Below are 23,559 nucleotides of genomic sequence, written 5' to 3' on the forward strand. Positions count from 1 at the left end.
TCAATCCATTTTTATGAGTTTTTGGTCACATTTAGTGACCTTGAACCAAGCAATTTAAAATCCGCCATCTTGGGGAATACGGGCACCGTACTTTCCCGAATATGCCAAAAGTTGGTTGTGCAAGTAATTTTTTTTGGTGCAAATAATTTTTCTTTTCATTTGCACCAGTGCAAGTTGACCCAAAAATGTACTGTAAATGCAGAAATGTTCGCGGTGGTTTTATGTTCGCGGCGACCGTTTCACCGTGAACTTTAAAACCACCGCGAACATTTCTGCATTTACAGTACATTTTTGGGTCAACTTGCACTGGTGCAGATGAAAAGAAAGATTCAATACTGTAGCAATAGCAGTATGTGAATATAGTGCTGCCGCGAGGGTTAAAACCACAGCGAACACTCCATTTTCCCCTTGGAGTGAAATAAAAACCATGCAAACTTAAATGCATTTACAGTATTTCAAGCCCTTATATTAAACCCAGCTGTGGCCGGGATGCTTCAAGCTGAGATGTAATTATAACATTGGATGGCTGAAACCTGTTCATCTGTCGTTTACAGCTTTCCATCTACTCTTACTGACCCTCATGACGTAGGAACACATATCGTAAATGATCTTGCGATCTGCAGTAGTTATAAGAGGGGGCTAAAGTTTCAGGTTAATTTCTGTAGCATATAGAATCGTGTAGTTTAATAACAGTATTAAAATGACGCTAGGGTGGCCCTTTTCCAACCTCTTGCAACGTATCTACAGATGGGCCTATTTGTAAGATTACTGGTAGTTGGGTCTGGTCCACAAAGTTAGACAGAAGGCAGCAGTATAAAAAAGTTATACAAATGAAAAAGTTGGACAAAAAATGTTGAGACAATGGCGTCACGTCTCAGTACGAAGCACTGAAATGGGACAATGGTGATGATGAAAATGCAAAATTTAATGCAGAAATGTTCTCAGTTGTTTTATGTTCGCAGTTTTCATGGTTCACTCTTTCTAGCAAACTTAAAACCACTGCGAAAAGCTGTTCCATTGTGTGACTGTATAGCACTACTATTGTTCCAAAGGTGAACTCAAAACGACCGTGAACATTCCATTTTCTCCCTGTGAACATTTCTGCCTTTACAGTAATTTTGCAATACTTCTGAAATACTTTCAATTGAAAATACTTCTGCCAGACTTTGGAAAGTTGGCACGTGGCAGAAAATACTCCCTGAGATAGAAGAGAAACACACCCCTGTCATGCATATACGGCATCATGACGGCATCTTTCCTTTCTCCCCGCTGTGTGGGGTCAAAATGTCTTCCTGGATATTGAGTAACCCCTTCGTAATATGAAATGACCTTTAGCTTATTCTGTTTGACATCCAGTTTGGGTCAACATTTTGGATCTCAATTTTCACACTGAGCCAAGAGCAATTGCTTATAACATCTCATGGCCTTGACAGTTTATTTAAATTATGCACAATGCATCTTTTCATGACCTCAACTCAGGACAACGAGTAATATTTTTCCTTTGCAAAATGTGAAAATGCCAGACTGAGTGTGATAGATTGACCAATAAAAAGTAAGAGTTTGTATCAATGTTACAAAGAATCTTGAATGTTGTGTACGCAAGAGAGGAGTCCCTCCTTAGAGCAAACATTGCTCTGTGATGATGATGAAGATCTAAAAAGATATTTTAAGGGGCCGTCACATCCGCCTAACAACTTTGATATCAAAGGATGGCAGTGACAGAACCAACCTCCGACAAGGATCTAAAACAGCCCTTTCCGAAACACGAAACAAGACCGCTGAATTTCATATGACATACGCACGACCATCTCAAGATCGTATAACGAACATTATGACAAATTTTACATGGCCCTTACTGGATGCTTTGCTCTATGATTGTTTAAAGATAGAACGAAAAAGTGTTACAGCATCAATTCCATCCGAATCCAGTATTCAAATTTTCGCCGGCGGTGCATGTGAAGTGTGTTCGGATTATTCAATGGGAGCCCATGAAATAAAACTTTAAAGCCCGGGTAAAATGGTAAAACATAGACTGGTTTGGAACACCCATAGAGAACATATCTTGGCCCAGGTATGATATAAATATATTATGTATCTATGACGAGAAATCAACAGTCACAAGTACATGTATTTATGATATTGATTTTTTTTTTCTACTGTCCCATCCAGCAACCCTGCATGTTGGAGATGAGATTAGAGAAATCAACGGTGTGAGCGTCGCCAATCAGACCATAGAAGCTCTACAGAAAATGCTGGTAAGTCCCAACAACAATAATCCCCCCCCCCCCACTTTCTCTCAGTTTATGTCTTTAATTGAGCAATATTATTGTCATCTAGCCTGAAAGACATCATGTGATTCTAGGGACTTCTGTGTATTTTATTTTATGAGAGGCAGAGCTTTGTCGTAATCTTTTCTTGATTGATGTTCGAAATTAGGTGTAATAAAAGGTAAAAGACATTACTGTATTGGGTCTTATGAAATTCAATGCAATATTTTTGAGTGTATACCCCTTTAACTGTGGAACATATTTATAGCTCAAGTTTAGGCTTTGGGAAAAAATCAGTTTTACATAAAGTACGTAGGTAATTTTTTGTATATAAAAAGTCAAGATTTTACATGAACAGAACTTGGTAAAAAAAGATCATTAGATGCAATTAGGTCTTTTTTATGAAAAGTCAAGAGTTTAGAGGAACAGAACTTTGAGTGCCCGGGTATTACAAACGTAGTCTTGTTAGCCATGGCTAATATAGAGTAAGACTTGGCAGGAAGCGGCTACCGTTGAAGAGTGTATACCCCTCTAACTGTGAAACTTTTCGAATATCTAAAGCTCAAGTTTAGGCTCTAGAAAAAAAAGATCATTTACATGCAGTAGGTCTTTTTTAATGAAAAGTCAAGAGTTAAGAGGAACAGAACTTTAATGCCTGGGTATAACAAAGTAGTCTTGTTAGCCATGGCTCGTAAAGTGTAAAGACTTGGCAGGAAACGACAACAGTTAAAGAGCGTATACCCCTTTAACTGTGGAACTTTTCGAATATCTAAAGCTCAAGTTTAGGCTCTAGAAAAAAAGATCATTTACTTGCAGTAGGTCTTTTTTTATGAAAAGTCAAGAGTTTAGAGGAACAGAACTTTAGGTGCCTGGGTATCACAAACATAGTCTTGTTAGCCATGGCTCATAAAGAGTAAGACTTGGCAGGAAACGACTACAGTTTAAGAGTGTATTACCCCTTTAACTGTGAAACTTTTCGAATATCTAAAGCTCAAGTTTAGGCTCTAGAAAAAAGACCATTTACATGCAGTAGGTCTTCTTTTATGAAAAGTCAAGAGTTTAGAGGAACAGAACTTTGAATGCCCGGGTATTACAAACGTAGTCTTGTTAGCCATGGCTCATAAAGAGTAAGACTTAGCAGGAAGCGGCTACAGTTAAAGACGGATTAGAATCATTTGGGGGGATTTGCTCTCCCAGACTCTCTGGCTCATGTCAACTAATTACGGATTTTCTTTGAACGTCCTGCCGGCATTAACGAGACATTAACGAGACAACTGTGTCTCTCCGACTAGCATGTAATCACGGGGTGTGTAGAGTGAATACAAGATTTTGTATGCTGTATCATTCATAATCATATCATTTGTATATCATTCATTGCACAAATTGTAGGATAATACTTTGAAATAGCTAGCTGATTAAAGATTGAGCCTTATTAGTAGTACTAATTAGGCCATTAGATCTGTATCAGAGCTTCAAATTTGTAGGAACAGAGACTTATTCTCGTAGAAATTCAATGCTGCTTGTAACAGTAACTATGAGCTTCAGCATGCTCCCCCTAGCACTCAGAGGAAAAAGTGCAGGAAAACATTTTTTCTTCAAACAGCAGTTTTTCGCTGGAAAACAACCTTTACCTACAATGTAGTACAGCCTACAGTTATGTGATATTGATAAATTTCTAATCAGTTCTGCTTGTAGGTTTTGTGAATTACCAGTGGTTTTATATCTCATTTACATCTTCAGTGCGATAAACCATAATTTGACTTACCCCTTAATAGAATGAGACAGTCTGAAAATCAGCCTTAAGTGTTGTTTTCCCACCACATACTGTTGTCATGCAGAAGATTACATTACTTTTTGGGGGTTTGATCAAATTATTTCTCTATATCTATATTATTTGATTCTTTAGATATAAAGTTTGATATATTTTATAACATTTTGATCAAATTGCTTCTGTCTCTTTATCTATATTATTTGATTCTTTTGATATAAAATTTCATACATTTTACAAGGTTTTGATCAAATTACTATTTTCTATATCATTTGATTTTTTCTAAATAAAGTACATTTTGTAGTTTTGTTTGTGTTTGTTTTGTTTATTTTTGTTTTGTTAACTGCTGTTTTGTTTCCAGAGAGACACGCGGGGTAGCGTCACGTTAAAGATTGTCCCTAGCTATAGGCCGCCGCCTCCCAACATTGAGGTCAGTATAGGCCGCTGCGGAATGTTAGGCTGACTTCTGTCTGTATAGCGGGACATTGCATGGCCTTGTGTACTAACTGTGTGGTGTTTCTCCACGTGTGTTTGACTTTGTCTTGGTGATTTGCAGAAGGATGCCCGTGGTAGCGTCACGTTCAAGATTGTGCCTAGCTATAGGTCTACGTCTCCAGTGTGTGAGGTTGGTATATCGAACCCCCCTAAAAAGGTTGACCATTCGTTTTTTACACAGGGTTCGTATGAAAAGCCATGGATTGATTTGTAGAGAAACATTTCTAAGCTTTCCCAAGAATTTTTTTTCTTCCAGAGCATTCTGAAAACATGCAAAAAGTTTTCTGAAAAGAAAATTGTTCTTTATGAATAGAAAAGTCACTCCAAACTGTGGACACTGAGACTCCATTTTGTGTACATCATTGCACTAACTGTCAAGTAATGGGAGATCTACTGCTAGTATGTTGTTGTTGTCCTGAAAAAGTCCTCAAATTTGGTCCTCTTGTACGTATACGAACCCTGTGAATGGTCACCTTACATGTGTCTTGGTGGGAATGGGGTGTATGCGAAGATAGGAATGAAATCTTTTTTTTCTTCATATTTTTGTTTTTAGAACAAAAAAGAACCTAAAATCTAGCATATTTTTGTGCTTCGTCTAAAAATGTATATAGCTGATGAGCGTATGAATCTGTACTTAAGGGCACACCCTATTCCCACATATCCGTGCTTGTGCTGCGTAGCCTGGCATTTAACCACACTAACCCTGATATATCCATCATTCTGTGGCTTTAGCTGCTTGTTTTTCTGCTAATAGACTAATTGTGGCAGTGTTATGTATTGTGTGTGTGTTGTTTTGTGTTGTTTTGTATTATATTACTTAGTAACTACAATTTTATGATTGTCATTTAGTGTTTCCCTGCCATTTTGTTGGCATATCATAAATATATACTCATATATGTATATCAAAATATTGTGAACAAAGTGTTCAGCTTTTAAAAATGTTGCCACCATAGAAATGGCAAGGGGAACACTGTGAAGTATTTTTTTCATGTGGCCAAAAAAACAACACCTGTAGTTGTGGCATTCTTGCAGCTACATTAAAGAGATACAGATATGGTCCCTATATTTTACATCACCACATATATGGTGTTGTACTATTCAGCATTGTTTTGATATATCTGAAGAAAAATTTCTTATTTCACAAGTCACAAAAGTGCATTGCTTTGTTCATTAGATTATGAAAATGTTTTTAAAAAATATCATTATTGAGTGTGTCTACTGTTACAATAACAGTAGTTACAAGTATAAAATATCTATTGGATAATTATAAGGTTGAATTTTTTGGCCACAGTGCATGTACTACAACTGTAAATATTCATGTTTTTTTAGATTAATCTATTATTTCAAAACTACTAATTAAATGAGTTGTTTCCTGTATAATTATGTCTTTCCAAAGTACTTATCATTGATTGACTGATTCCGTGTGTACGTTCAGATCTACGTACGCGCTCAGTTCGAGTACGACCCCCTGGAGGATGAGATCATCCCGTGTCGGCAGGCCGGGATCATGTTCAAGGTCGGCGACATCCTACAGATCATCAGTAAGGACGACCACAACTGGTGGCAGGCGCGGAAGGTCGACACTCCGATAAACGGCGAGGCCGGGCTTGTCCCCTCACCGGAGCTGCAGGAATGGTGCGTGATTGGCTCGCTGTCGTAGAATTCCACATTTATTTTGTTTCAACTGTTATAATAGTCATTTATGAGTTCACCATTCACCACTCTCTAATCTATCAATTAGATTATAGGCCCCCTAGTGGCTTTCTATGGTACTGCAGCAAATTCTGTTTTTGATTTAGGAGGTTTCTGTTTTTAACCACTTTATTTTGATATACATGTATTGTGTTCTAGACATGCTAGCATACATTGGGCCCCTAGCCACATTTATTGGAACTGCAGGGACGTTTTTGTTGGCGACTATTGAAGAGGATGATTCATTATGCATGATTTTTGACATGTTCTTTAAATCGAACCAGGGATCTGGATGAAGCAATGTAGACTTGGGCCCCTAGCAGCCCATTTGGAACTGCAGGGGCCTTTTTGTTTAAGACTTTGGAATGTAAACGATTTGATTCTTGTTTTCCAGGAGGGTGGCTTGTCTGGCCATGGAGAAGGCTAAGAAGGAGTCCCAGGCCTCGTGCACATGGTTCGGCAAGGTCAGGAAGAAACAGTACAAGGACAAGTACCTGGCCAAACACAATGCTGGTGGGTCATGTTATCTTAGTACCATTGTTCAATTCATGTATATGTATATGTTCAAATGTAGTACCAACCATGTATCTCGCTCCATGGACTGTGGCACAAAATTGATACTAAAACACAATTTTCCGCTTTCAGACATCAGACTTTCATATGTTCTTCTTGACAATTCAGTAACTCAAGATAATTACTGTTCAATGTAATTTTAAGGCCATTTCATTAAGGTCATTTTCACTGACTAATAGGTGTAGTTTTTTCTATAGTTATTCTTTTATGGTTTGTCAAGTCCTGACAACAGGAACAGATTTCAGCAGACATGTGGAATAAGAAACGTTTTTATAATTATCATCAATTATCATGGTAGAAACATCTGAAAGCTTTTCTTGACCTGCACAGTACTAAGTCTTCCTCCCCTCACCTTATGCTACCAACGGATGGAAAAACACATTAACTTTACGGGGTCCGCTTTTATTTGGCCTTCACATGCTCTATCTTTCAGAAATGCCTTCATGTACAAATGTATCTTCCTGTTACTGTAAATGCATTTAAATTCACATGGTTTATATTTCACGCAAAGGCGAAAATGGAGTGTTCGCGGTGGTTTTAAGTTTGCGGCAGTACTATAATCACATACTGCTACGGTATTGGACAAAAATGTTTGCAGTGGTTTTAACTTCGCGGTGAAACGGTAGCTGCAAAAACCACAAACATAAAATCACCGCGAACATAAAATCACCGCGAACATTTCTGCATTTACAGTAAATCTGAGAGAAAAAAGGTGTCCCTTTAAAAACTGGATAACATACTTTTACAACATGTAAGTTTTGTTGCACCTATAGAATATTGTGGGGCTCTACAAGGTAGCCCGAAAAAGTTTCTTCTATCCTATGTGTAGGCCGTCCTTTCTCCGTGCCATGCTTGTTTTCTGCATATCACACTCCATTGTGTCTGTTTTAGCCAACCTTGGATTACTTCATGTAGGGTAACGTATGTCCTGTCCACCACTGTTCATGTCTAACCTATCTGTCCAGTTGGAAAGTCTGGGGGAGGTGGACTGGATTAGTGTGTTTATGATTTAGAATTGCAATTATATATTTGAAACATATTTGACTCTCAGTGTCAAATTTGAACTGTATTGTCCAACACCAGAAATTGGACACCCAAATTTTCCACTGATCAACTCTTTGTCAAAGAATGAGCAATTCACTGCTTCTGTGACGTCACGTTATGCAGATAAGTTGCAGTAAGTCTATGACGCCCCCCGTCTCTGTTGAGGGATGGTTGTAAAGCCTGGATGTACATGTAAAGGACATTGTGTTTTTTTTATTCCTCTTGCAAAAAAGTCTGGTTCTGGGCCCAAGATTCTTACTTAATTTAGTAAAATAAAGTCCAATTTTTGGTCTTTCAACAAAAAAAATTATTTTTTGTGTTGGAAATTTCAACTCAAATTTTATTGAAACAGATTGACTTCTACCACCACACATGAACTATCAAGTGACTTGTGACTTTTGTCTTCTAAAATCCCAGTCAAAGAACTTGGATTCATCTATTGAGATTGTCTTACAAACAAAAGAAAAGCCTGTAGAAAACATCTGTTTTAATGGGATTTCGGTGGGGACGGCAAGATGGCCAGAAAAATTTCCTTAAAGAAATTAACACAAGAAAACACAGTAAAGTCGAAGCAAGAGAAAAGTTCTAGTCTTACCCCCCCAGACTTTGTAAGTGGAATAACTCTTCACATATGTCATCATTCAAACATACTAACATACTAACCTGTCTATTTCAGAATGTTTTCCTGTATTATAACACAGCTGAAGTTTAACACCTTTCCCCACAGATTCAGCATGTGTTTTTGGATCAATGTTGGAAGCTTTTTTGTCTTCCTTGAACAATTTAAAACCTCAGTTTGAGTAAAGCAAAGCAGCTAATGCTGTCGCTTGTCAAGATGTCTTTAATTTTTTTAATTTCAAATTGGCCAAAGTGCAGATCATAAGTGTTACTTACAAGTAACGTCCACGTAAAGTAAATGTAAATATTTTGACTGGTTTTTCAGTGTGCGTCTTTTGTAGCACATTGTTTGAGACTAAATTTACCTTCCAGAAGCATTTTTGTCCAGCTATAGTTTTTGTAAGGATAATGGTCTGTGGACACATGTAGCTAATTGTGTAACTTGCTCTTAAGCCTCACAGTCTGTTTGAACCAGTGGTGGCAGTATTCAACACTTTGTCCCATTTCTTTCTTTCCTAATGCATCCTATGTCGCTCGTAGTTGACAAATCTGAGCTCGCTAAGTGTAAGTTGGTATTTCTACTTAACTGTCTAACTGCTCCATCTAGTGTAGGTTTGTGGTACTGCAGCGGTCACATTCAGGGGACTGTGGCAATCTCCAGTTAAAATTTTGTGCCAAACGGGAAATATTTCATCTCTTTTTGTTTCTTACTTTTTCTCGCATGCACCCTTGACATGGAATATTATTTCTTTCTTCAGATGTTACTGTAAATGAAGAAATGTTTGCGGGGATTTAATTTTGCAGCAGGGAGAAAATGAAGCGTTCGCTGTGGTTTTGAGTTTGCCTTTGAAACAATAGTAGCGCTACAGTCACACAATGGAACGGCTTTTCGTGGTGGTTTTAAGTTTGCGGTAAAGAGTTCACTGCGAAAACCGCAAACATAGAACCACTGCAAACATTTCTGCATTTACAGTAGTTCAAACAGACACGTTTGTTTTCTTTGGTAGTTTTACTTTTTTCTGAGCAACAGTTTGCATGACTTGTGTTGTTATTGTTAGATTGTCATTAGGGGTAGTTCAAAGTTACTATCTAGGAGATTCCCATAGTTTGACCAGAAAATATGCACTCATCTAGACATAGACTACTGACTATCTCTAACTCTCTACACATGTTCTCTATGCTTTGAAAGGTAAATTTAGTCTCTTCTAGTTCTGTCTTGGTTTGGAGACAAATTTTCCTTCTCTATAAACTTTCACAAACATGTTTTATGTACATTTTGTAAAGGAAGACCTGTGGACACTCTTTAAATAGCATCGGTAGTTTCTTGCTTTTGTTATGTGTTGGAATGCATGGCACTTCCCTCACTACTATAGTCTGTAAATCTCAACTGTCTAACTGCTCCATCTAGTGTAGGTTTGTGGTACTGCAGCAGATAACATTGGTGTTTTTAGTTCATAGTGTTAGTGTTTGATGATATCTTCAACTTTCCTGTTTTCACTACCAGAATTGTTTCTTGCATTTTCTTATCCTAATTTGTCTAGAAGTATTTAGTTTCAGCCACCATTTTGGTGATTGAAAGAGTCTCTGACAAAGACAACAGAACATTTCAGACTGATCATAATCGTTAATATTGTATTTACAAATGTACTTGATAATGTTATGGAATATGGAGACATTACTGCATAGATGGAACAATTTGAAATTATAGTTTATGATCATACACATGTGCATGGAAGATGATCTTATATCATATCTTGTGACAAACACAGTTTGTTTAAAAGCATGTACATAGCATATTATTATCAAGTCTTCCAAGATTGATAATGATTTAGGTTCAAAAACAGCATCAACTGGTGTTAAATAGAGACAAGAATGCACCTGTGTGACCCTTGACCTATGACCCTTCAGAACCTGATTATCCTACTAAATACTTTTCTCTACTCTTCGTTCCCTGCAGTTTTTGACCAACTAGACCTGGTGACCTATGAAGAAGTGGTTCGGCTGCCCGCCTTCATGCGCAAGACTCTGGTGCTCCTGGGTAAGAAGACTTAATGTGGATCCATAGTATTGCAGTTTATAATTTGTAAAAAGTAAGCTAAAGCGGTCGAACCTCAGACCGAGGACGAAGCCTGACGCTTTTTTAGCTAGTAGTGCTATGCTGCTTTGCTGTAACGGCTCACGTGTTTAGCCAAACACACAAGGTCACCCCTTCTCTTCTCGATAAATGTGTTGGTACGTGCAGAGGTTTGACGCTTGAGGCTAATGCCTGATGCTCCTTCATACACAGGGCCTCCGACTTTATGTCACCATCTGAAATGGCGAATGCAATCTCTTACAACATGTCCGAGCTACGGCCGACCCTAAGGCAATTTGCTAGGATCAAACTCCGGCCCACAGATCCACGGAATATGATCCAGATGGCCAAGCAGTTTTGCTTGTGCCACGATGACTTAAAACTAATTTTTTTTTATAAGAAAGAAATTATGGTATTTGATCCTTTCAGAGGTTTCAGTCAGTAATAATTGATCATTGATGAGGAAGATTTGTTTTGGTGGTGCTGTAGTGTAGTCTTCTATCAAGTTGGAAGTTTTTGACAACACCTTGTCTATGTGGTGTTTGCACAGAAAAAAAGGCCTTTGCTGTTCGGGTATATCATTACAACTTTGTTGATTTGTTTGTTTGTTTGTTTGTTGCAGGTGCTCACGGTGTGGGCAGGAGGCACATAAAGAACACCCTGATCACGACCCACCCTGACAAGTTTGCTTACCCCATTCCACGTAAGTACAATTATAGTCCTATTCCCTTACTTTATGTAGTATCCACTTCTTTATATCGTAGGCCTCAACAGTATGTTTTAGGTAGTATTGGGAAATAGCCCTTCTTGCACAACCAATGTAATGAAATTATGCATGCATTGTAAAGCAGTGTTCACTTAGAGAGCATCCAATTCATATATTTACACATTTACATGTAGGTTATAGAATACTGCTAGTAGATAGTAACTAAGATAAACCAGGTTTTTGCACATAATTTTTCACTCTTTTGTAGACCCAAAGTTCCAACCTAATCACTATTAGCATTGCATGCTAAGTTTTCCTTGCATGCAATATAAGTTCACATAAAAAGTCTTACAAACCTTTTGGGTGATTATATAGTCAAAATACATGCAATGGAGAAATAGTTCAAAAAGAGCTGGTCTGTATTTTTGGATATTTTTCTTGAATGACTTTCTCAAACACACTCAAACACCCTGTCTTAAAATGAAACTTAAATCCACCCTTTCCACTAAGTTTTGACATGCTTTTATTTGAATGTGAATAATTGTCAATAAATGAAATTGGTTCAAGAACTAATAAATGCTTTGTGATTATTAACCTTGGTTATCCAACCTATAGTTTTCTGAAATGATCTGTTTGTGTTGTTTGCTGAATCTTTTTTCCTTCCTTTCTCTAATAATTTGGATAACCTAGGTTTGACTGTTTTGACTAACATCATATGCTTTGCCTTCTGATTGTAATACAGGTATTCAGAGTATTGGTCTCAGCTATAATTGACCTGTCTAATGTATCTATTTGTGTGCCTTACTTGAAATGTTACATGTATTATCCGTCTTTCTGATTATGTATTTTTAGATGTACTATGGACAGGTCTTTACTTACATTTGTTAAAGGAAAGCTACACCAAAAATTGAAAATCCTACTACGCTATGCTTAATATATTCCAAAATCGAGTTCTTATTTCAAGTTGTTACACATAAGTCCGTCATAGTTCTTGGATTTTCCACCGTTTGCAACTTATGCCGTGTTGACGCCTTCTCACCTAATAATTGAATTATATGACGTCAGTGTTCAGTGTACAATAATTACCAGGTGAGAAGGCGTCAGCACGGCATAAGTTGCAAACGGTGGAAGATCCCAAACCTATGACGGACTTATGTGAAACAACTTGAAGTAAGAATTTGACTTTGGAATATATTAAGCATAGCATAGTACAAAATGTAGGATTTTCAATTTTTTGTGAAGCTTTCCTTTAAGAGACTGAAATCTCTGAATACCAGTGTTGAAGTTGTATTGCTTGGTTCCAATCATCCAGTGATTTTGTATCACTCATTATGATTATCGCTCTTTTGCGTTTTCAAAAGACATGTTTCACTCAATTCTCATCATATTACATTCAATGACATTTCGTTTTGTCAACTTGTTGCTACTATTTATTTGAGGCAAGATGCTGCTTTCAAGCATAATGCTATCACATCATGTATGGCATGTTGTACAAAGGCACCAGCATTTAATGCCAAAGCAAAGAATGAAGTTCAATGTCAATCACAATTTCTAGACAAAATTCACATGAAATTTGCCCCCCTCCCCCATCAATGAGAACCCTGGAATACAACTTTGACTTCATTTTCCTGAGTGTGATTTTTTCTTCCCCCAGATTTTGGCGACGCCTCAGGGGCGAGCCAAATTGTTTTCCTTGATTTCACAGATCAGCTCTTTTGCCTCCACAGACACCACAAGACAAAGACCCTCTTTTGCCTCCACAGACACGACACGCACCCCTCGCAAGGACGAGGAGGACGGTAAGAACTACTACTTCGTGTCGCACGATCAGATGATGGCGGACATCGCCAACAACGAGTACCTGGAGTACGGTACGCACGAGGACGCCATGTACGGCACCAAACTGGACACGATCAGGAAAATCCACGAAGAGGGTCTCATCGCCATCTTAGATGTGGAGCCACAGGTTAGTCCATAATGTCCTAATGTGTTTGAAGCATTATAATAGCAAGGGTAACATTTCTGGTCTTTGACACAAACTCCTCCTGTTAAGGATTGTAACAGTTTTTTTCCATGCAGAGTTTGTGGACATAGACTGTCTTCTAAATCGGGGATCAGTTCATAAGAATGAGACTCTGTATATAAATAAGAAGACAGTAGAAACCATGCAAAACGCACATAGAACGCACGATTCAGGTAATCAGGCGACAAGACCGCATTACCGTTATCGCGCACTGATACCAGGAAGTCTTCGCGAACGACGAAAACTGTGCAACCGTAAAACGCTACGAAGATCTGGCTTTTCAGGAAATATAGAATATTACACATTGCTATAGCGATAACTGAAAAATGTGGAGCCAAAACTATGATTTGCGTCTTATTTTCACGGATTACTTTACGGTCCAGTTACTTTAAATTCAGAACCCGAACCTTGAAAAGCAGAACAGTTTAGATTGAAAGTTAATATGACATAACAACCCATAACATCTAAAACTCACCTAAAGAAAAGACAATAATCACGGCAGTTGACAACATCAGTCATATTAGGAGGGCCAGATCCCTCTAGCTTACAAATATTCACCATCAAGTGTAAACTCAATGTTATGTACCGTAGATTTCATCAGCAACATTGTTTGTTTTTTCCTTTCAGGCACTGAAGGTCCTGAGATCGGCAGAGTTCGCCCCGTTCGTGGTGTTCATCGCCGCGCCCAGTATCGCCTCCATGAACGAGGTGCAGAAGAAAGCCATGAACGCAAACGTAAGTGTAATAGACTGATGTTACTGGGGCGGAGGTACATGTATTAGTCATGGTAGCTGTGGTTGTTTTTGACATTGTCTCCGAAAGGTCACAAAGAAATGCGGTTTCTAGTGAAAATCAAGTTGAGGGCTTATGTGTGGATGATTCCGCCTGGTGCAAGCACCACACAAAAAACATTGGTATGGGTCTATGGCCACAAACAGACAACATCCTTAATCTTCACAGTTTTTTCTCATGCAAAGCTGCATATTTGGTCTCCAAAGGTTAATGGAATTAGAACTTGGTAATTGCATTAAATCCACTGACAAATTTGTCATGCAATTAACAGGTTTCTACTGTAAATCGAAAGTACAACAAGACAAGCTGACAAAGGGTAGACACCCAAGTAATCCATATGTGTTCAAGGAAAATTAGTTACCTATTCGATGGAACTGTTGGTGAAGCCAACTGAATGTAATTCAGGAATATTGTGCCATTACAATGTTTCTTTTCAGATCCACCATTTGTGTTTGTACTGTTATTGTTCTTCCACCAACCCCTGACTTAACCCCTTTCCCCTTCTCCGAACGGACTGAAAGCAGGGTTTGTTTAATCAGAAAATTTGATGCCGGTCATCTTAACCTGCTCCCTGCTGCCTGACCCTAAAACTGACACAAATGTGATGTCAAAGGGCTCCCTCGGCAGGAAAAGGGTTAATTTTAAAGACTCTTGTTCGACCAGAAAATACATGAGCATGAAAAATTGATGCAGGTCATCTTAACCTTCTACTTGCTGCCTGACCCTGAAACTGACTCAAATTTGGCGCTAAAGGGCTCCCTTGGCAGGAAAAAGGTTAATTTTAAAGACTCTTGTTAGATCAGAAAATACCTGAGTGTGAAAATTAATGCTGGTCATCTTAACCTTCTCCCTGCTACCTAACCCTGAAACTGACACAAATTCGGTGTCAAAAGGGTTGATTTTAAAGACTCTTGCTTGATCCGAAAATACCTGAGTGTGAAAAGTTGATGCTGGTCATATTAAGCTTGTCCTTGCTGCCTAACCCTAAAACTGATACAAATTTGGTGCCAATTCAGGGCTCCCTTGGCAGGGTAAAGGTTAATTTTTAAGACTCTTGTTTGATCAGAAAACACATGGGTGTGAAAAATTGATGCCAGTTATCTTATTCTTAACCTTCTCCTTGCTACCCAATCCTGAAACTGACACAAATTTGATGTCAAGTGGCTCCCTTGGCAGAAAAAAGGTTAATTTTAAAGACTTTAGTTTGATCAGAAGATACCTGAGTGAAAATTAACACTTAAGTCGTATTAACCTTTTCCTGCAACCTAATCCTGAAACTGACACAAATTTGGTACGAAAAGACTCCCTTCGCAGGAAAACGGTTAATTTTAAAGACGAACCCTGCTGTCTGTGTTCCACATTGTTTCACCTGTGACTAACTCTGTGCCCTTCCCTGCCCCCCTCCCACTACCATCAGCTGCTTTTGGAGGGCGTGTACAAAAGTGTTGTAAGAATGCCTTCATCACTGTACCATGTCCGTGTGGGTGACATGTGTAGAGTAGTAATTACATCCCGTAGCCCATAGAGTGTGTGCTCTCTCATTTAGTAGCCTCGGTCCCAGAGCCGTTGTGTGTGTGTTACTCACATTCGTGTGTTTCAGATTTTCATCTTGTGTTTGTAGTCTTTCAATCTGTTCTGTAGATTTTCTTGCAGAGTTAGTAGTACATCCCGTAGCCCATAGAGTGTGTGCTCTCTGATTTAGTAGCCTCGGTCCCAGAGCCGTTGTGTGTGTGACTCACATTCGTGTGTTTCAGATTTTCATCTTGTGTTTGTAGTCTCTCAATCTGTTCTGTAGATTTTCTTGCAGAGTTAGTAGTACATCCCGTAGCCCATAGAGTGTGTGCTCTTTCTCATTTAGTAGCCTCAGTCCCAGAGCCACTTTGTGTGTGACGCACGTTTGTGTGCTTCAAACTTTCCTCTTGTGTTTGTAGTCTCTCAATCTGTACTGTAGATTTTCTTGCTGAGTTACATTGTATTTTAGTTCTCATAGAGTGTGTGCTCTCTCATTTAGCAGCCTCGGTCCTAGAGCTATTGTGTGTGTGACTCAAATGCATGTGTTTTAGATTTTCCTGTGTTTGTAGTCTCTCAAGATTTTCTTGTCAGTCAGTTCACTGTCAGTCAGTTAGCTGCTTCAGTTTGCAGATTACTTAAATTTGCTTCTCTTTCAAACAGATGTGTTGGTGGTGATATTTTGCTTCAGGTGATATTTTGTGTTGCAGTCTTGTGTTAGATGGCTTTTGTAGCAGAATTGGTTGCCGTCTTACATTTACAGTGCAGCCAAAATATTTTGTTTTATTTCGTGTACCACAGTTCAGCCCCATGTTTAGTGTCATGTGTGTTCTGTCCTTCCCTTTGTGACTGTTCCCAATCCTGTAATTCATTTGACCACAAGCAAGCAAGTGCTCAAAGCCATGTACAATGTACACTACCCAAGTGGGTGTCTTAAGATATTTTGAGTTCCTCATCAGATCTTTCCCTCTCCCAAAAAGCTTTAAGTTTAACTAATAGTATCATGATGATGACGTTTCCTGTTAGTTTGGATGTTTGACAAGTGCCAAACGTTTTTAATTTCAGTCTGTCAAAAGTCCTCTGCATCCAGTCATTCTCCACAGAGTGGGTACAAACTATGACATTCTCTCCTCAACACAGTTGTCCACCACAGTCTACAACCCTTCATCTTCTGGCTGTTTTCCTGTCCTTTTTTTACCTGGATGTTTCCGTTTTGTTCTTTGGTTGCCCTTCAACCTGGTGTGACAGTTGGGGTTCTACTCTTGGTTCAGAGTCCTTGTAAACTGCACAGAGGAGTTACGGAACATCAGGTGGCTCTTACAGGGTTTTACTGGTTACCCTGAAACATCAGAAGGCTCTTATGGGGCTTACTGGTTACCCTGAAACATCAGAAGGCTCTTATGGGGCTTACTGGTACCCTGAAACATCAGAAGGCTCTTATTGGGCGTACTGGTGCCCATGAAATTACAATGTATCTCCAAAAAGATCGATGTTTAAGAATTTGAGACAGTACCAACAAATTGACAAGAGACAGGGGATGCTTTATTTTGGAATGTCCTAAAAATTTCCTTTTTGAGTTAGTTCAAGTAACAAGAATTGGAAACCTCAGGAACGCTAGCTGTCTCCTGGACCCGTCCCTCTGTCATGGAACAGAAATTTGTTTATGACCTCATCCGTCCAAAAATCTGACCTTCATGACATGAAATTGATGAAAATGGTGTATTTTCGTCATCTTAAAATGACAGATTCGACAACAAAAATTAACAACACAGGATCTCAAACAATGATAGGGACAGAACAAATTTAAAGCTGGAGACAGCTTTGGTTGCGTACATACAAACCTTCAGCTTCATGTGAACTTGACCTCTGTGCACTTTACCCTAGTCCACGGTGTCGAGTTACAACTGAGGTGTTCTTGTAGTTTAGCTACATCGCTTCTTCCCTTTTCAGTGTCTGTATGAAGAGGACCGTCTGTCCAAAAAAGCAAGTCGACTGTTTCCTTACTAATCATCTGTGTCTGTCTTGTGTTGTCTTGTGTCTGTGTTGGTGTCTTAAGAAGTACTTTAAGCACTGATCTCAACTAATTTCTTTAAGGTCCATTGTAAGCTGCCAAGTTTAGCTCCTATAGGATGTACATTTATCGTGTGGGACTGTGTTTTCTTGAATGTAGAATGCTTTAAATGTAAATGTGTTCCTTTTTTCATAAGTCTGGGATGTATATAAATTATTTAAAGTTTTCATACTAGATGTAATGCTATTCTAATGCGAAATCATTGTAAGTTGCAACATTGTAGGATATATGCCTTTTTTGACCCATTGAAGAAAATTTTAATACAGGATTGATTTGGGAAGGGTTGCAAAATCTCAGTGAGAGATACCAGTAAAATCACTTTAAAAAGATAATATCTAGACAATGTAAAAATGATGGATTTGAAAGTGAATGTTTTGACTGAATAAAGCTGATCATTTTTGGCAAAGCTTCAGGAGGGAGCCTAAAAAGATGTATGTTAAGACAACAGATACTTATGACATGTATGGTTTATTTGTTGCTAAACTGTTGTATTCATATTCCAGGACAACAGCTTGGAGCGCTTGGCGCGGGAATCGGACATGCTGAGACAAGCGTATGGGCACTACTTCGACCTGACCATCGTGAACAACGACATCGAGGAAACAATACGGATCCTGGAGAATGCTATAGAGGAGGTCTGCACAACACCGCAGTGGGTGCCCGTCAGTTGGGTCTACTGAGGGGCTGCCCGAAGATCTGAGACACTAGTGCCTGATGGTCAGCTTTACCTGTAGTTGACAGTATTGCAACTGCCAGTGAAGACAACATACATGTGTAGGTAGTAACAAAAAAAATTCCATATGTGTGTATATGGAAATTCCATACATGTTAATCATGAAGGTGGGGGGGGGGGTGAGAAAATTAAACAATGGCGGAATGGGAGTAGGTAACGAAACAAGCAAATATTGAATTATCATGCAAAACATACTGTATCTAACAGGGTAGGACTGAGTGACGATATCGTGCTAGGTTTACGTTTACGTCAGTATTAATTACTGATTATAGGAGGAGGTAATTCTTACGTAATGGTTTTTGCAAATGGAGGAAATGTCGGAAGAAATGTCATGTGACCACCATTGACCAATGGCAGAGTAAGAAGAGCCCAGCCGTTGAGCTACTTGCAATATGACCGAAATTTCAGGACATTTCCCATCATATTTCTTATGTACGGAAGTCGACTTCTAGGGAATCAAAAATCTTTTGTATGGATGATTGAGAAACACCTTATGCAACGATTGTATACCTTTTGTACTAATAGCAGCTTAGGACAAGATGTACAAGTGCTCCCAAATATTAGGTGTAACCAAAATGCATCGCAGCATCACGCATGTAAAATTGCAAAGTGTGTTCTGGCTTGTTCCACTGTAAATGTGTCGAGTCTCTGGTTAAACAGAGACTAGAACAGACGTAGCACTGGTAGAACGTTGTGGCAAGGCGCGGGAATGACTAGTACACGTACAATAGTAGGCAGCCTGCAAATATGACAATCTTGCCGCATCACATTGTGTAAGGACACTGTTTATGATTTTGATTTGCTTCACGTATTATGATTATCTCGGGATGTATTTGTGACATCAAGAGAGGAAAGACAAGAAATTATTTCTATCCTTAACATTCCACGGAATCAATTAAGTAGCCATTGTAGAAAAAGTTGATTTTATTGGATATTGTCTCAGATATGTTTTAATTATGATAAGTAGGTGTGAGGTAAAAAGTTATCCAGCTTTTTTTGTTGTACTTGGGTTGAATGATTGTGGTATCATTTTATGTTGATGAAACAACAAGAAAAAAGGTCTCAGTAAGAATATATTAATTGTAACCCATTTCACATATTCATATTTGTAACATATTGGTATAATTCATAGAGAAAAACCTTCCATGCACCAAGAATAAAGAAATCTGGTCTGGGCATGTCCTTATTAGGTCTGCTGTTGTATTATATCCATATTTGGACGTACAGTCCTGTCACACAATGCCCATATTTGGATTCATTACAACTGACCAATCAGAAATCCTGTGGTATAACTGTAATATATATGGCATGAGGAGCCTCATTACATTGTAATAATACATACGTCTGTACCAGCTACTGACCAATAATGGTTCAACAAGTCATAAGAAGAGAATGTATCAATGTTAACCACAGGCAGTTCGTTGGGATGCTCGTTTCTTGTTTGAAGACTCAGGTGCACTTCATGGATGACATGCCAGGTGGTGCTTCAGCAAGGGATGTCTCCATCACCCACTAATCACTAACACAGTAAATATCAGTGCAAAACTTACCAACAGACTTTCACAATCATAATGACTTCAGGGATATATATATCATCAATACCAACAGTCATGTTTTGGTATTTTGTTACAAGAAAACAGTCTAATTTCGAACTGTAACTGCCTACCAAAAGCTAAGACAATTTAGCCCAAGCATTTGCCATAACACAGGCAAACTGAAATCATAGTGACTTCTATGTTGTACATGTACATTCTCTTTGCAGTACTTGAAATTAAAGTACGGGAATTCTCTCTAAACAAACAAATTTGGGTGGGGAGGGTGGCAAGCTTTAATGGTATAATGATTGTAAATGATTTGGTTGTAGCACATGTGAAATGCTTAGGACCCTCATTTGAGGATAAGGTCAGGATAGTTTAAACAAAGTTATTCATATGTAAGAGATACTAGTATACAGGACAAAGCTGGGAAGTCATCACTTGCGCTTTATGTACTACATGCATCCCATGTTCCAAGAGCGTGCAAAACAAACCTGTAAGCCTGAAGAGTCGAGTGTTATAACATTTGTCTGGTGTTCCACACGTTGTACCATCACCTAGCGGGGTTGGACAGAACTGCAGCAGCCTCATCTGTTTTGCTGCTTTCTTCTGGTTTGCAGCTAGACGTCCATGTATCTTGGACAGTTGTGAATATTAAAAATCTCATTTCTTACTATACTTACATGTCTGGGTCGTGCGTTTTTATTTTGATGAGTCCTTTACTGACTATCTATAGCTGCTAACGTAACATCAATTATCGTCCAATTTATTTCAAACGTCATTTGTCCTAAAACTGTGCAGACGGAGCGAAATATTTAACCCATGGGCAGAAATATCAGCTCTTCTAAAAAGAAAAATGCATGGTATGTAAGTTTTCTCTGCCTGTAATTAAGGCTAAGGGTGACTATGGAATGTGTTAAGCATGTACTCATTCTCAACTATCATATCATACAAGGAACCGTTCAGGGAGGAAGGAAGAGGTAACGGAATAGATGTGAGGATGATATCAGATATTGGGCAGGCATGACACAAAGTGAAACATTAAGAAAATCGAGAAGGATGGAGACAACTGTTTGCTTGATCTTCGGTGGTGCCCCAACGTTACAATAGTTAGACTAAGGATAGATGAGAACTGAATTGAGTTGGTTTCACTTATAGTGTTTCACATTAAGCGTTAGGAGACCCGTCCAGAACTACGTGTCTGAAGTTTTTTAGGAAAATGAAAGTTAAAACTTGGATGCAATAAAACCTTGAATCGCCAGACTGCACACCTTCTTCTGGGTTCTAGCTGATTCTGTACTAATAATTATCTCAACTGGCCACTCCTGAGCTGCAATACCTTCACCCTTTACTAGGCGGCGCTTCAGCATGGTCGTGTCACGGTCAGGTGCAGCACAATTGTGACGGTGGATGGGGTCAGTGGCTGCAGTACCTGATTTTGTCACAGAGCGGCGCTTTATTAACACCGTGTTACGTTCTGGTGTGGCCCGTTGAGTTAACGAATATGGATAGATTTAGCTGTGTTCAACATCGGAGGAGAATGTAGGTTAGTACGCAGGAGACAGAACGTTAGAAAAAAGTTCAAGAGAAGCGTTTCAGAGTTAGCTTGTGAGCTTTCATACTAAATGAGAGTCATCTGCAAACGTGTTTGACAGTACGTCAAACATACCGCGACGTTATGTGTGTATCAGATACCATAGTGCACTTAAGGTTAAAGTTCAGGTTTGTTGACGTTAAGCCCAGGTGAGTCCGCAGACGTGTGTTACCTGTGTACGTCTCAGACAGGATTTCTCGATTCCGCGGCTTTTCGGTGCAAGTTTAGAGGACCAGGTATGCAGGTGTGTATCTTGTTGTTCCGATTATGTCGATACATCGAGAGTTATGCAATACTAATGCAATGTCAGTTGTCAGTGTGGAAGTCTTATTTTGTATGATTAGAACGATTTGTGGTTGTCCGCCTTTACGTTTCAAGGATGTGCGGCGCCTTTTAATGGCTCGTTTAACAGTTACTGGCTCGTTTCGTAAATATATTATGAGGCAGGGGAGAGGAGTTTGTGTTTAATGTTTAATTATTGTCTAATGTCAGTGGTAAATGATGTATAAAACTATGGTAAGGTGAGTTATAGTTCCTTTCCCCAGTTTCTGCAGTGCTGGTCGCCGAGCTTGTCTAGGTGAACCCACGGCCAGGGCCGACAACTTCCTTCTACTGCGGGGACCAGTGCAGAAGTCCATTTTACAAATGTAAAAACATAGAAATACCGTATTTCTATGATCTTACAACTGTAAAATGAATTCCCATGATCTTCATACGGTATATATATATCTGTCATTTTTTCTTATGGAAACTTCAGAATATGAATACTTTGAAACTTTGGAAAAAACATTCTGGAAAGAAGTACTGTAAAATCTTCATAATTTACCACAATGATAATAGATACATTCAACCTTAATGACTATCACCTGTGTTACAGAAGCTCATCAACATAATTTACCCAAATGGTCTATTTTGTGTCTGGACCACAAGTGAAATATACAGCCCGCGGAAGTAGTGTATCTTAGTGTAGAGTGGCAAGTACTGTACTAGTGTCATAACGAAGAACTTTGATAAGAAAATCATGTGCATATCTGCATATCTAAAGGATTACAATAAGTCAGTGAGAGAATGATGTGTTGAATAAATAAATAAATAGATATATTTTGTATCTTATTGTAAGTAGAGTTATTCGTTCTGCTGTTATTGTTAGAAACCTCGCAAGGATCTGTAATCAACTTTGCATGCATCTGAAATCAACTTGTGTGTTTTCAGTAAACCTTTGGATGTTGAGGTGTAGAAGCGTTACAACTAACAAAATATTTAATGTTGACTGAAATAAGGTTTGTATTTGTATCTTAAGTGATAGTGTGAATGCATACAAGCATGAGAGAGCTCGTTTCAATGTACACTTTGGACGTTGTTCCTTTGTCAGATTTCTGGCAGTAGCATTTATGACAGGAGATTTAGATGTGTTTTTATTACCCTCTTTTCTTGTTTATGTCTTAAGTATTGAATAAAGAATACTTTTCTTTGAACTGTTTCTTTGTTTTTGTTTAAATGTCTTTTTGCATCCCCACGTCAGCTACTGGGCCTCCGGAGTTTGCCTACGATCAAATTGATTGATAGATGTCCTGACCAGTCTTCATAGTTTCTAAATAAGTCAATTATTACATTCAGATTAATTACACACATCTGTGTTACAGGTGTTCATGAACATAATTTACCCAAATGGCCTTTTTGGTGTCCAAACCACGAACGAAAGATGCTTGCTCTTAAGGTAGTGTAAAGATTTGCGGGGGAGTAGGTGGGGCTGGGGAAACCAAACACGGGTTTGCAGTAACAAATTAGAATTTCAGTCAATATTAAACCTTGTATCGAGGGGAGGGCAAGAAGAGTCAGGGAAATTGTGGGAAAATAAACTTATAACTACGACATTTTACAATAATTGTCTTTTTCTCAGCGTAATTCTGACATAATGCGACATCGTGTAACGTGACGTCTTGCGACACAGCCTGGCGTGGCCAGACCGGTCTTAAGGGGCACCACGGAGGGCCCTAGTTTTTTGAGACACTAAGTTCCCAGACAGAGAACTAGTGATCTCCTAAGCCATAGGACAGCTCAGCTC

At 38.7% G+C, this 23,559-nt stretch overlaps 1 protein-coding gene across 17 annotated transcripts in view; it reads left to right on the top strand.

The window, feature by feature from the left end:
• LOC136423066 (peripheral plasma membrane protein CASK-like) overlaps nt 1-20,582 on the top strand; it is a 184,949-nt gene extending 164,367 nt beyond the window's left edge. For 4 of the 17 annotated variants that reach the window (XM_066411069.1, XM_066411076.1, XM_066411070.1 and 1 more), the window contains 12 exons: nt 2,170-2,255; nt 4,397-4,465; nt 4,592-4,660; nt 5,966-6,165; nt 6,617-6,735; nt 8,998-9,021; nt 10,415-10,495; nt 11,154-11,234; nt 12,965-13,203; nt 13,888-13,995; nt 17,512-17,544; nt 18,136-18,312. In XM_066411069.1, coding sequence (XP_066267166.1) covers nt 2,170-2,255; nt 4,397-4,465; nt 4,592-4,660; nt 5,966-6,165; nt 6,617-6,735; nt 8,998-9,021; nt 10,415-10,495; nt 11,154-11,234; nt 12,965-13,203; nt 13,888-13,995; nt 17,512-17,544; nt 18,136-18,312 — 1,286 coding nt within the window. Of the gene's footprint in view, nt 1-2,169; nt 2,256-4,396; nt 4,466-4,591; nt 4,661-5,965; nt 6,166-6,616; nt 6,736-8,997; nt 9,022-10,414; nt 10,496-11,153; nt 11,235-12,964; nt 13,204-13,887; nt 13,996-17,511; nt 17,545-18,135 lie in introns of all 17 variants that reach the window. The other 13 variants (XM_066411078.1, XM_066411082.1, XM_066411083.1 and 10 more) reach the window with 9 other exon arrangements.
• The last annotated feature ends 2,977 nt before the right edge of the window (nt 20,583-23,559 follow it).

The sequence above is a fragment of the Branchiostoma lanceolatum genome, chromosome 17 (assembly GCF_035083965.1).
Source record: "Branchiostoma lanceolatum isolate klBraLanc5 chromosome 17, klBraLanc5.hap2, whole genome shotgun sequence".
NCBI lineage: Eukaryota > Metazoa > Chordata > Leptocardii > Amphioxiformes > Branchiostomatidae > Branchiostoma > Branchiostoma lanceolatum.